Here is a 14142-nt window from a genome sequence, read left to right on the forward strand (position 1 = left end):
TATAAACAACAGTAGTTGACAAACATACGAAGTTTCCTGCATCTCTCTGTAATGTAGTGGCATGTAAGTTGGTTTGCTGTCATCGTAAAGGGCTTTGTGCTTACACAAGAGTCAGGATTTCCCTTTGACAGATATAATTACTCCTCACTGTGTATGTATTAGGTCTGTGCTGCTAGTTCCATTCAATTTTATGTTTACTAACAATCCCAAATTGAAAAACTTTTCTTTGTGCATGTGAGACAGGAGTGAAAGTCTTACTGCAGAGAGCCGGCTAGTCCATGCAAGTCCAAATTATAGACTGATCAAATCGAGGAGTGAATCTGATTTGTCTCAGCCTGAATCAGATGAAGAGGGTTACGCGCTGGTAGGTATACCTAGATTCAGTAAAGAGGGATTTTTGTTTTCAGCATATAGATATATAAGAGTTTGGTTACAGTAAGTACTATATGTTTGTTTTAGACATATAAAAACTTTTTAAAAAGAACTTTTAAGAAAAATGGGATAACTATATTGCATAGATATTTACCACCTATATGTTAATGTGATTCTCAGATTTCTATCTTTATTTTTTTTTAAGTTTTATTTTATTTCTTTACATTTGAGAGAGAGCACACAAATGGGGGTGGGGCAAGGTGGAGAGAGAGAGAGACAGGATCTGAAGCAGGCTCAAGGGTCTGAGCTGTCAGTGCAGAGCTTGACATAGGGCTCAAACCCACAAACCGTGAGATTATGACCTGAGCAGAAGTCAGGCACTCAACCAACTGATCCCCCCCCAGATGCCCCTCAGATTTCTGTCTTTAGCTCTGACTTCTTCCTAAACTTCAAATTCATATATCTGACTCATTGGTGGACAGTCCTCCTGAACAAGTGAGGTTACCCCAATCTTAACCTATCCAAAAATAAATTCATCTTTCTCTCAAACTTTCTTTTCTTATATTCACTATCTTAGTAGGTGGTATTATTAACTACTCAGGATTCATCCTTTTCTTTTCCTTATTTTCTTGTCTTTGCAAACCCCCACACTCCCTACCATCTAGTTAGTCAAGTCTTGCAAATTTTAACCTTGGTATGTTTCTGATATGTCCTTTCCATCCCTTTTGCCACTGTTCTGTTCAAACTTTCCTTCTCTTTTGCTCGGACTAGTCCAGAAGCCTCCAAACTTGTTGACCTACTGCTTGTTTTGTGCCCATCTTCCACATTTCACGAGTCTGTTTATATTTCCTCTACTTAAAATCTGTCAGTAATTCTCAGTTACCTACCAAAAAAGCCTCAGGACCTGGGCTGCAGGCATTTACAGTCAAAATCAAACAGATGAGATGCTGATTTACCTAAGAAGGAACAAAGTATGCTGTAGTGTGATAGGTAAATTATGGTGTGCAAATTGTCTAAGAGATTACTAGTTTTGAGTAGTTTTGGACTTGGAGTTCATAGCTGGTTTTGCATTTTGGCTCTCCCTCTGTCTTGTATGTGAATAATCTATACGTGTTACTTGACTTATCTGGGCCTTAGTGTCCCGCCGTGATAGGAGGACATTAGTGCCTCTTGTGTTTATGACAATGTGTGAGACTTTGGTCATGTCACATGGCAGCCCAAACAGAAACTCTGGTTTTTTGGACTGAGTGCGTGGTTTATAAGCTCCATTTTTAGCTCTGAAATTCCTCTATTGTGTAAATTGAGATGATGGATATGAAAATACTTTTGAAAAGTATAAAGTACTACATAAACAGAAAGGTATTGTTTCAGAGAAATTTCTAAGCAAAGAAGATTCCTCCTCTAAGGAAAGTTCAGCAGTGTCCCTAAGCAGATTTTATTGTACCATGGTGTTTTGTTTGTTCTTCCCTTCTTTTAGTCATTACCATTAGTATCTCTGTGCTCCCAGTTCATGTTTCCTCTCTTATAGTCTCTGAGATTCCTCTCAGTCTGATCAGTCTCATTATCTAGTCTCCTAACCCTGTGATAGTTTTTATTACATAGATCATGTTACTTCTCTACTCAAAACCTCCAGTGACTGCTTTTTAGAAGCATAAGTCCTTACAGGGGCCTATAAGACCCTACATATGCTGGCTCCACTGTCACTCTGATCTCTTACTGGCCTCCTTAATTGAGGACTCTCCTTCTATCACACTAGCCTCTTGCCTTTTCCATGAACATACCACACAACCTCCTTTTAGGGCTTTTACCTATTTCCCTCCCCCACCCCCACTAGAATACTGTTGTCTGCCTGGCTAATTCCCTCACTTCAATGTTTCCTTCTGTTTTTACTTTTTCAGTGAGGCCTAGTCTGACCCCTCTGTCTAAAATTGTAGTTTGCCCTCCTTTCCACATATTCAGTCCCTGTCTACCTTGCCTTGCTAGGTCTCCCCCCCCACCCCCCCCCATCCCCCAGCACCAAACATAATTTTGTTTATCACTTTCTGTTGGCCTCTACTACACTATAAGCTCCTTGAGGACAGGGGTTTTTGCTGTTTCGTTTACTGCTGTATTGCAAGTACCTGCAGTATAGTGCCTGGTATGTAGTAGGAGGCAATCACTAAGTTTTTGGAATGGATGAATTATTGTGTTACCTGTTTTGGTAAAATATTTGTGCCCATTCTGTCCTTTCTACTCTTAAAACATTTTTTTTTAATGTTTATTCATATTGGAGAGAGAGAGAGTGCACAGGCAGGGGAGGGGCAGAGAGAGAGATGGAGACAGAATCTGAAGCAAGCTCCAGGCTCAGAGCTGTCAGTACAGAGTCTATGTGGGGCTTGAACTGAACGAGCTGTGAGATCATGACCTGAGCTGAGTCAGACGCTCAACTGACTGAGCCACCCAGGTGCCCTTTTTTTATTTTTTAGTGTTTCTACTCTTTAATTCAGGCCTTTGTTACCTTTGCCTGGACTGGTAGTTTTAAACTGATCTCCCTACTTTTTTCAGTTCCTCTCCTTAGATCCTGTTCCCAAAGTTAAAGCTTTTTTTTTTTTTTTTTTTTTTTTTTTTTTTTTTTTTTTTTTTTTTTTTTTAAATGCTTCTTTATTTTTTTGACAGCTCAGAGCCTGGAGCCTACTTTGGCTTGTGTGTTTCCGTCTTTCTCTGCCTCTTCCCTCCTTGTGCTCTGTCTCTCTCTCTTTTTCTAAAAAATTAATAAGCATTAAAAAAATTTAAAAAGAAAACACAACAAAAATAATACCAGCTGGTCACGCTCCCTTCCTACTTAGAAAACTTTGTGATTCTGCACTACCTACCAAGAAATCAAGATTCTGGAAGATGTTTCCTGCCTGCCTTTGGAACCAGTTATCGCCTGCAGTAATCTGTATTTTTGGCCTGATAGTCCACCTGCCAGACCCCAAACATACCTCTTGAGCCTCTGCTCAAGCACTCTTTGCCTTAAATGTCTTTCTCCTGGATTTTATTGATGGGGGTCTTATCTTTTCTTAAGAACTGGCTAAAGTGTCATCTCTTCCAGAAAGCTTTCCAAGATCACGTTACTCCCAGGAGTCTTCATGTTATTTCTGTGACATTTTGGCAGTATCTCTAATGAACCACTAATGTTTTGTCTCACATCATACTTATTTATGTATTATTAGTATTTCTTTCCAGCAGACCTCTTAGAAGGCAGGTTTATTGTCATGCCCCTCATGTCTTTTACAGTATGCTTTGTAGATTGATAATTCATTTCCACTGAAATGAAAAGATAAAAAATGAGGATAGATGTAGTTAAAGCAACATACTTTGAGAAAACAAATAGTGAAATCTCACTTAGTCATAGTAGGCTTAAGATTTACTATTGATTTTTACCTGGGGCAAGATTTTTACCTTTCTGAACCCCAGCTTCTTTATTTTGAAATGGGGAATAAAACTGCCTGTCATGCAGGGCACCTTGGTGGCTCAGTCAGTTAAGCATCTGACTCTTGATTTTGGCTCAGGTCATGATCTCACGGTTTTTGAGTTCAACGCCTGCATTGGGCTTCCTGCTTACAGCACAGAGCCTGCTTGGGATTCTCTCTCCCTCTCTCTGCCCCTCCCCTGCTTGCGTATTTGTATACTCTCTCTCTTTCTCAAAATAAATAAACTTAAAAAAAAAAAAAAGAAAAGAAAACTACCTGTTATACTTGCCTCAACTGGGTTGTTGTAAAGAACAAGTTTGGTAATATTTAAAACGTGTTGAAAAATATATTTTCAGAACAGAATGGAAAGAGAGATCAGTGGAGGTAGATTGAGCCTAGATTTAGTTGCCAAGATTGTTAACATTGAGTTTCCTACAGTTTATAAAAGATTAATAAACACATTTTTGAAAAAGATTTGCTCTTGATCATCTTTCTTTACAGAATGTTTAGAAAGATAGTCTTGTAAGAGATAGGAAAGTCTTGAACCAGAGCAGATTCTTTTGCAGATGAATGGAGAGTCTTGTAAGAGATAGGAAAGTCTAGAACCAGATCAGATTCTTTTGCAGATGAAGGGAGATGTGGGCTGAGCCTTCAGCCTGGTATAGATGAAGAGGGGCAAACAGTGGGGGCAGTTTGGGTTTTTCCAGCTAAAATACATTATCCTTCTGTCAGGTTATTTAGGATTTCCATTCATATCCTTAATATCTAGTGGTACTTCATTTCTGATTTGTGAATGAATGAAATGCTTTCTTAACGTAACTGAAGTTAATCAGTTTAATGCTCAATCTTTGCTTTATCCTTTTTTTATAAAGAGTGTTACATGATGTATTATCTACTTCTCTGTCTTAGTAAACCTCAACAGTTAATTAAGCGTAAGTTCAACTGTGTGATTGACAGTTGTCATACCTATCCAGCATTTCATACTACACTCTCTTAATCTATTCCCTCTCTTCCTTATTCCACAAAGGAGTTGATTTAGTGTATAAAAATAAATACTTTATAAAAGGATGAATTAGGTGAATGAATTAGGACTGAAAGAAACTGAAAGATAAAGCCCTGGGTGAGATTTTGTACACCTCAGACCATATCCTGTGATGTTTGGCTAAAGGTGGGCCACCAAAGAGGAACAGCATAATGATTTACAAGATTCAGTGTCTAAAAGATATAACAAACCAGTTGTTCAAGGGAAACAGATAATTCTAGTTCTGAGGCCTGAGATAAAATTATTCTGTGACCCCTCATGACCAAGGTACTGTGTGATAAAAATGTTTTCTTGCATGATCCACTGATATCTTCAGGAGCGGTTGTAACATTTCGTATTTTGTCTAGCACCAAATGGCCTGACAACATACTTATTTTTGGTGTGTGTGTGTATGTAAGACGAAATGTGTTTATCTACAATGTAGGTACATGTGTCTGTGTGTAACCAGGTAATGATTTTCTACAATGGCAGTTCCTAAATGAATCTGTTTTATCACTTCTACAACCTTTCTTCTTTGCCACCATTTTTAAAAATTGTGTGATAGAGTAAAAATGAAATGCCTAGTAAGACCATAATGTCAAGTCTTTGCATAAATGAGTCAGTCACCTATGGTTTGTACTTGGTTGGCTGTACATATGAGCAGAGCAGATAGTTGTCTGCACCCCTCCCCAACAGAAATATACTTCTGTTCTTCCTGAAAACCTTCACTATTTTATTGAGCTGTCTGCAGTTTCAGCAATTTGAGATTTCTAGATTTAATAGGCTTTTTTTTTTTTTTTGAGAAAGAGAGAGAGAGAGAGAGCGCGCATGCCCGTTTGAGAGGCAGAGGGAGGGAGAGAGAATCTTAAGCAGGCTTCATGCCCAGTGCAGAGACCAATGTGGGACTTGATTCTATGACTATGAGATCATAACCTGAGCTGAAGTCAAGAATTGGACACTTAACCCAGGCACCCCTTAAAAACATTTAAAAATCCTTTAAAATACTGCCAGTAGTCTTAGGACTATGTTACTTTTCTGTTAGGGTGGATTCATCAGATTCTCTTCCTCTAAAATGCCTAGCCAAGACTAGTGGGGCTTTTGAAAAGAATGTAAAATAAGAATACAGAAAGCAATTTTTGAAAATGAGACTTTGCTACAGGAGGCTTTAGACCTATGGAAGGTATTAATAAGATTATAGTGTATTTGGAAGATAAAAGACAAAGATACCTGGGGCACCTGGGTGGCTTAGTTGGTTGAACGTCCGACTCTTGATTTTGGCTCAGGTCATGATTTCACAGTTTGTGAGTTCAGAGCCCAGCATTGGGCCCTGTGCCGACTGTGTACAGCCTGCTTGGGATTCTCTCTCTCCCTCTCTCCCTGCCCTTCCCCGACTTGTGCATGTGCTTGCTCTCTCTCTCAAAATACATAGATGAACTTAAAAAAAAAAAAAGGCAGTAATTCCAAAAAAGAAAAGGTGACAACAAAGAAAAACTTATGCTACTCTACAATGTTAATTAGCATACACCTTGACTTTGTGTTTTAGTATCTCAGAGTTATGTACCTGGGCTTTCTTAAAGCTGTTTTCAGTGGGTTTTTTTGAGACGTTTTATTAGACTTTTTAGTCTGACTGGACTGGTATACAGGTAGCACATTGTTATAATTTTATGTATTTTTATTCTAATGTTGTATTAAATCTAATCTTAAAACACTTTTCACAACTAAATTTTTCATTTTTAACTTAATAGAGTGGAAGACGAAATGTTGATTTGGATTTGGCATCATCTCATAGAAAGAGAGGTAAGTATTAAGAAATTAAAAATCTGGTTAAATGATGTAGCTGTTTTTATATCTGATGTATTTAGATATGATTGTCTTTGAAACATTATTGCAAAAACAAATTTAGAAACATTTTATTGGAAGAGTTAAAAGGAAATCATTTTCTTTAACATACACCCTTTTAAAACAGAAATGTCTAGGAGTTAATAACCAGTCTGTTTCTCATTTGTCATGTGTTTTGACTTTTTAAAAAGTTGTGTGGAACTCCAAAAGTAATGCTTTACATTATGGGGGGTTATGTACATTATTTGCTATGTTTTAGTTCACTGGTACAGTTGCCATAGTTTAATGGTATTACATGAGAACTCTTCTCCACTCACCTCCTGTCTCTGCATGCACACTTTCAGAAAGTTTCCACTTTTTTTTTTACTATTTGCCTCTTAAGATACAGCATGTAAGACATAAGCTTATGATTTCTAGACAAATTTTCCCATGAGGAACAATTTTACGAGTGTTATCAAGAGTTTAGCTTGTTTGTTAGAAGCTCTTTCTTAGTAAATAATACAGTTAACTCTTGGTTATATATAAAAATGTATGGAAAGGACAGCTGTTTCAGAGACTCTAAATTCAAGGATACCTAAAAACTCCCCAAGTATTGCTCTCTATTAACTGGCACTTTTATTAAACCCATTTATACTGTGGTTGTGAAAATGTGAAATGTTCAACATTGGTGCTGGTGGCAATTTTTAAGAGCCTGTGGGAAAAATTATTTTCTGTGATAGTAAGTCTTCTGTACTTCAAAACCAAACCCTTCTCTTGATAGCTTCCTTGGCAGAATGTTCAGTTCCCCACAGGAAGCAAACTGAGAGATGAGGGAAAACTGAGGAATGAAGGGAAGAAATGCATGCACAGTTTTTTCATTTGTGTGTTTATAACTTAGAGGAAGAAATGTTGGCATTCTGTCAAATAAAATATGATACTTTGTCCTTTAATTAGAATACAGAGAATGATTTTTCTGAAATACTAAGAATAATGACTAGAACTGGTACTTTGTTTATTTGAAAAGTCTTTGGAAGCTATAACATAGCTGTTGGGTTTTTTTTTTAAAAATCATAAGGTTATTTGTGATATAAAAATAATTAAATGATGTTTAGTGTAATGTGCAATATGTATTTTATTATTTTCTAATTCTTTGAAAATTGGGAGTTCATGTGTCATAATTATCCAGAAAATCCTTTTTGCATAACCACTTGACGTAGAAATTAAAATTTTGGTTAGCTCAGGTGAGCACTGTTGCTAAAATTTCTGTTATATGTGTATCATTTGGTGCTAGAGAGACAATGGCTCCAAATTTAATGAGTAACATAAGGGATCCAGTCTTTAGTAAGAGCCTCCTGCTGTACTGATTATATTTATGCATGATAGTCCATTAGCTAAAATTATTTTCTCGTAAACCTTTATCCTGTGAGATTTAGTCTATATTAGCCATGTCAGTATGTGCAAAGTAATGTTTAGAATAAAACAGAAAGTGGTATCTTTTCTCTGAATTACAAATGACTTAGAATTTCATTGTAAATTACTTAGGAAAAATAGCTAGAACACTTCAAAGTTACTATCCTAGAGTTGGTTTCTGCTCAGGTTTTTAAACTGTTATCCTATGAGTAGATGTGGAGTTTCTACAGTTGTAGGTATAAGGAGATACAAATGAATGAAGCCATTAATCCAAATATTGTTTGTGGATAAACCACCTTCTCCAAAAAGCTCAAGGCAGTACCAAAACCTATTAACTTTTTGGAATTTAACTTTACTTTGTTGAAAACAGAAAAGCAAATACAGGACCTCATGGGAAAAGTTTTTGTTTTTTTTTTTTTAATTATTCACTTAGGAAATTATAATAGGGAGGGAAACTAGTTATATAAATCTTCATGATATCACTTAATATGGTACCAGTTTATCCTAATAATCATTGCATTTTAATGTTCCCAGAGAAAAATCTGCTGATGGCTTTGTTCTTAGGAATAGGTGACTAGAAAGTAGAATTACTCTTTTAGGAAGGCAGCAAAAATAGTTTTCAATCTAATGAATACTAGAGCTTACAGATTAAACAATGAAAATGTACACTTAGTAGTTTTCTTATAGATTTCCTTCTTTAAAATAAAAGAACATTGAAAATACATTAAGGGGAATATATTTTGAAAGGAATTTTTAAAAATTATTTGTATTTAGTGACTACCTTCGGACCGCAGTGGTTTGTTTTGTTTTGTTTTGTTCTTAAATGGTAGAATAAACAATCCTATTTTTTCCTTATTTATTGCCAATTTGGACTAGATGCCTATCTTCATTTGGGCAAACGAACCAAGTCAGAACCGTTTGGGGCCATTTAGGTGTTCTGATTATAACTTGAGCTGTGAAGGACAAACAGATGCCCTGCCAAGTGTCAATTCTCCTATGCTCTTGTTTACCCCTTTCCAGTATTTTGAAGAGGAAATGACAATTTTTTCCCTTGCATAGCTCTTGTACTTACTAGTCTCAGTGGCCCTGAGTTATTAAAAACCTAGTAAAAGAAATTAGAGATAAGTTACTATGTCACATTCACTGAAATTAAATAGATGTATCAATAACAATTAATGTTTGTATACTCGTTTCAGCTGTTCTTCTTTTCCTTCCAAAGGCTCCTCCTTGGGAATACTAGTGCCTATAATTTCAGTGTTTGGCATTGGGGATACTAGGATTCATGCTTTTGAACCATGATTGCTGCTTCTTCCCTCTTTCAAGTTAATCTTTCACAATTGGTCCAAGCAAGCAAATATGGTAGGAATGGGTAGAGCAAATAGAGCACATAAATGTAGCTGTTTGCTCACCTGTTCAGAGGCATTAAAGCTAAATTCTAAAACCAAAAGTCTTAAATTACTTTAAAAAGAGATAGGTGAAACATTTCTGCTTAGTGCCTCAGAGATAATAGGACATTTTGTATTCATTAAACACCTGTAAACTACTTACATATGCCAGTCATTGTTCTGATGCTTAAAACATATTAACTCATTTAATTCTTACAACAGCTCGTCAACATTTTATACAAAACCTGTTAAATGTGTTGGTATTTTGGTACTTTGATAAATACTTAAAAGATTTGCTGTAGTTGTGTAGAACTGAGCCCATCCATCGCTGAAAGACAATACCTAACTTTGCAGATACTTAACTTTAGTTTTCATACTTAAGCTGAACCTGGTGCAGTGAAAAATGGTAGGGATACCAAAGCAGCAATTTAAGAAGCAACATCAGGAATCTTATTAGTTAAAATACTATATGACTTGATTTTTTTTTACTCCTTAGGCCTTATAAATAAAGTGTTAGGGTTTTACAGCTAAAAATAATACTGGAAACATTTATCAGCATGTGTGTTTCATGGTATAACATGTATGGGTGAAATGCTGTTTTTATCTGTGCATTTCAAATTAGATTATATAAAGAAGAGCAAATGTAAATGTTGTCTCCTGTATCAAATTTCTCCTTTTGTCTTCTGATTTTTGTGTGGTAGTGTATTTACTCCTTTTTGGCCAGTTGAGCCCCAGAAAAAAGAAGAGCTTCAAGCAAGTACATGATGGCATGTTTAATTTTTTTCCCCTTTTAGCTTGCCTACATATTTTATGGTTTATAAAGTATGTATTGCAGCTCTGCCATGTTCATTTTGAAAATTCCATTTAAGAACCAAAATTGTAAGGACAAGTAAACCATCTCAAAAAAAGTCTTGTTGAACTTTGTATTTCCTTTTTATAGTAGATGACTCTGAAATAATACTAAGTAAGAACTGGACTTAGTCACAATTACTCTGTAGAAGCTTTTATTGTACTTTTCAGACACAGTATTTCCTATATTCCAGTGAAACAATATTGAACAAACCAAAGTTGATCAGGTTGTTACAATTTTTTTTTAAAGACTTAAGAATTCTTTCATCTCTCATTTCCATAATATAAGTTTTTGTTTTAAAGTATTTTTGATGTCAGCCTAAATATTTGGCTTACAGTTATTTTATTTATTTATCCTAATGTTTTCATATGCTGCTTTTCCTGTTCTTTCTTTTAGTCATACAGAATTTTGTTTGGGTCATATACCTAATAAGTTGCATGTTTTACATTGGGGTCAGCAAAGTATGCCTGGTGAACCAAGTCTGGCCTGCTACCTCTTTTTGTAAATAAGGCTTCCTTGAAATGCAGCCACACTCATTTGTTTATATATTGTCTGTGACAGCCTTCCTATTACAACAGCAGAGTTGAGTGGTTGCAGCACAGACCTTTAAGACCCACAAAAACCTGAAATATTTCCTGTCTGACTCTTTATACACAAAGTTTGACCCTTGCTTTAATTTGCCAAGAGGATTTTAATGGGTTGGCCACCCATTTCTAGAACATTTTGGGTTATATCAAAGCAATTCACTCTGTATATCCTTCATAGTTGAACCTTTGTGTAGGCAGGCACTTGACATTTCCGTGTATTGGTGACTCATGAAGTTGATTAATAACAGGAATTTGTAAGATCACCTCCCTCCCATAAAATTAAGGAATTAGCATTATTAATTTTATAGATCAAATTTTTGACCTCCATTTCCTTAATTGGAATTTGAGGACTGGATAATCTTCAAGGTCTCTTTTACATCTGTGGTTCTAACACTAGCTCATTGCACATTTTAGTTTCATTTTGAAAAGTAATTTGTAAGTATTGGAAAACAGAACATTTTATTCTGAAATTTTATTATTGAACAAACAAGCTCAGTGCAAAGAGCCAAAAACTATTATTTGTAAGTTAAGGCTAAATCCACATTCTGGATTTGGGGTGCTTACAGAAATGGAAAATGATTATTTCTTTTTTTTTTTTTTAATTAGCTTCTGCTTTATTCTTTATAATTTTTAATTTAATCCATTATGCATACTTGGCGTTATTCTTTGGGTTGTTTTACTCTTTTCTGTTTTACGTGAAAAAAATAATCAGCTATGCAGTTTGGAGAATTTTTCAGATTGGTTATTTTTCATGCTCAGTAAAACTGAAAATTCAGCATTTTTTAATCTTAAGAATTCTTGCTAAAACATGGAAGGCAGAGTAACCATGTCTTCTTTGCTATTCTAAATTATTCTAGTAGAATGCATATAAATTAATTCGGTTACTTTGTAATATTAGCTAAATTTCTACATCTGATTTTGAAGTCCTGGGGTTTTATTGACACCAGTGTAGTAATTCAGAAATAAGTCAGGCAATCATTATTTATTAATTTTTTTTTCTCTGTGGGCATTAGTGTTTAAATAGTTCTCTTTCCATATCTTTTCCATCTAGTTATACAACAAAACAATTTTTGGAATGCATATTTTATTGACTACTGTAAGATGCATTCCTAATAGAGAAAGTTGATATATTCATGTGATAGGACATTATACAGTACTCACACAAATGAATTATGGCTACATGTAATAGTGTGAATGAATATTGGCAATATACTGATGGAAGAGAGTATGCCCACAAAGATTGCATAAAATGATACTTCTTTATAAAGTAAAAACTCACTAAAACTAAACATTATTTGTCTTGGCAATACATATAAGATAAAACAATATTTAGCATTAATAAAAGCAAAGGAATGATAAACCCAGGCTTAGGGATAATATAGCCTTAGGTAGGAAGAGATATGGAGAGATGGATTAGAGGAGGAACAGATAGGTAGATACAAGTTACTATCAGTTTTCTAGTTCTTGTGTTCACATTTATTATAAATAAATATAAATACAAAAGCAGGCCATGTGTGGACCAGTGATAAGAGATTATCATGAGCCAAGGATTATGGTTAATCTAATTCATGTACCTGATATCAATTAAATTAAAAAAGACAAAGCTTGTAAGAATTGGACATTTATATATTTATTTAAAGCTAATATTGGCATATGACTTGTTGTGTTCAAACATACTAACGTATTTGTTGTCTAATGTTTTAGTCTGTTTAGTCTAGAAAATGTCCACTGGCAAAACTAATGATATTATATTTAGCAACTATTGTGACATCACTTGGTAATTTTAAATAGATATCATTTTACATCAAATCTCATATATTCTTGTCTGTGAAACTTTGCTTCCTCTATATAGGAGTTTCACAACATGCAGTAAATATGCATATGACACAGTGAAAGTGTTCCTTATATTAATGAAACCCAAAGGGTGATGTTTGTGTCTCCTTTTTGTATAAGTTTACTTGCCCTTCTATATCCATTTTTTGGTAATGTTTCATTGCAGATATGTAGACACTTTGCTCAGTCTTAACTTATTCTTTGCAATGATAATGTTAAATTGGATGAAATTCTAGTACTTGTAGGTCTTACGAGCAGTGTTCCAAGTGCCTAGTTCTTTTGTGTTCGTAAATGATGGTCTAGTTTAATATCGCAGAGCATTTTAAGCTAAGCATTTTGAGAGCAGCTTCTGCCTTTCTTTTTCTTGTGGCAGTGTGTTGCTAAAGCGCTTTCAGAGACACTGATACATCAAACAGGGCTTTCCCTTTATTTTCTTACATTGCTCTGGTTTTTGTTTGTTTTTTGTTTTTACCAAAGCATTTTGCTCAGATTCACTTAATGCATGCATGTAATTCAAACGTTGAGTGTCCATTTCTCACCAGTTGGTATGGTAGCAGCACTCAGCCCTCCCCTAGTTTCAGAATGTATGCTCTACTTGGTTGTTATTGATACATGTTTGTTCTGTTTGTATGTAGGTCCTATGCACAGTCAATTGGAATCCTTGAGTGACTCTTGGGCTCGCCTGAAACATAGCAGAGACTGGTTATGCAACTCCTCTTACTCCTTTGAGTCTGATTTTGATCTTACCAAGTCTTTGGGAGTTCACACTTTGATCGAAAATGTTGTAAGCTTTGTGAGTGGAGATGTGGGGAATGCTCCAGGTTTTAAAGAGCCAGAAGAAAGTATGTCTACGAGTCCCCAGGCCTCTATCATTGCAATGGAACAGCAGCAGTTAAGGGCAGAAGTAAGTCTTTGATACTTACTCCTCAAGAGGCACTGTGGAAACTTAAATGTAATCACTGACTGTACAATAGTAGAAAAAATTTTTCCTTTTCATCTACTCTTTGCCTCTCCCTCTCCTGCACCTGAACTTTTTGATGTCACTATCATATAATGGCATAATATATTGTTTGAAATGGACAAAGTGCATTTTTAATTGCCATCTCTTAGAGCAAGATACTGTAATCTTAAGTCTTGCCTTGTCTCCTAGAAACTAAAATGAGACTGGCTGGTGAGCATATACATCTGCTTCTTAGAGCCTCCGGTTTTGACCCATTTGTCTCCACTTAAAAAAGGCTAGATTAGGACACCACAGTAGTAATGATGAATGCTGAAGTTAGTGAACAGAACTTTAAAGGGACCTAAGATGCCTGTGTAGCCTCATAGTATTTCCCTCACAATATTTATTATTCTGGTTTTAACATGTACACAAATTCTTTAATATTCTTCCTTTAGGATGTGGAAGTTAATTCCCGTTCTTTTAAAGTAAGCA

The 14142-nt window shown here is 35.4% G+C and overlaps 1 protein-coding gene across 11 annotated transcripts in view; it reads left to right on the forward strand.

The window, feature by feature from the left end:
* The window catches only part of HERC1 (HECT and RLD domain containing E3 ubiquitin protein ligase family member 1), a 186991-nt gene that overhangs the window by 92183 nt on the left and 80666 nt on the right, over positions 1 to 14142 (forward strand). For all 11 annotated transcript variants that reach the window (XM_058737453.1, XM_058737452.1, XM_058737460.1 and 8 more), the window contains 3 exons: positions 244 to 364; positions 6573 to 6624; positions 13346 to 13614. In XM_058737453.1, coding sequence (XP_058593436.1) covers positions 244 to 364; positions 6573 to 6624; positions 13346 to 13614 — 442 coding nt within the window. The remainder of the gene's footprint in view (positions 1 to 243; positions 365 to 6572; positions 6625 to 13345; positions 13615 to 14142) is intronic.

This window comes from Neofelis nebulosa, chromosome 7, assembly GCF_028018385.1.
Source record: "Neofelis nebulosa isolate mNeoNeb1 chromosome 7, mNeoNeb1.pri, whole genome shotgun sequence".
Classification (NCBI taxonomy): Eukaryota; Metazoa; Chordata; class Mammalia; order Carnivora; family Felidae; genus Neofelis; species Neofelis nebulosa.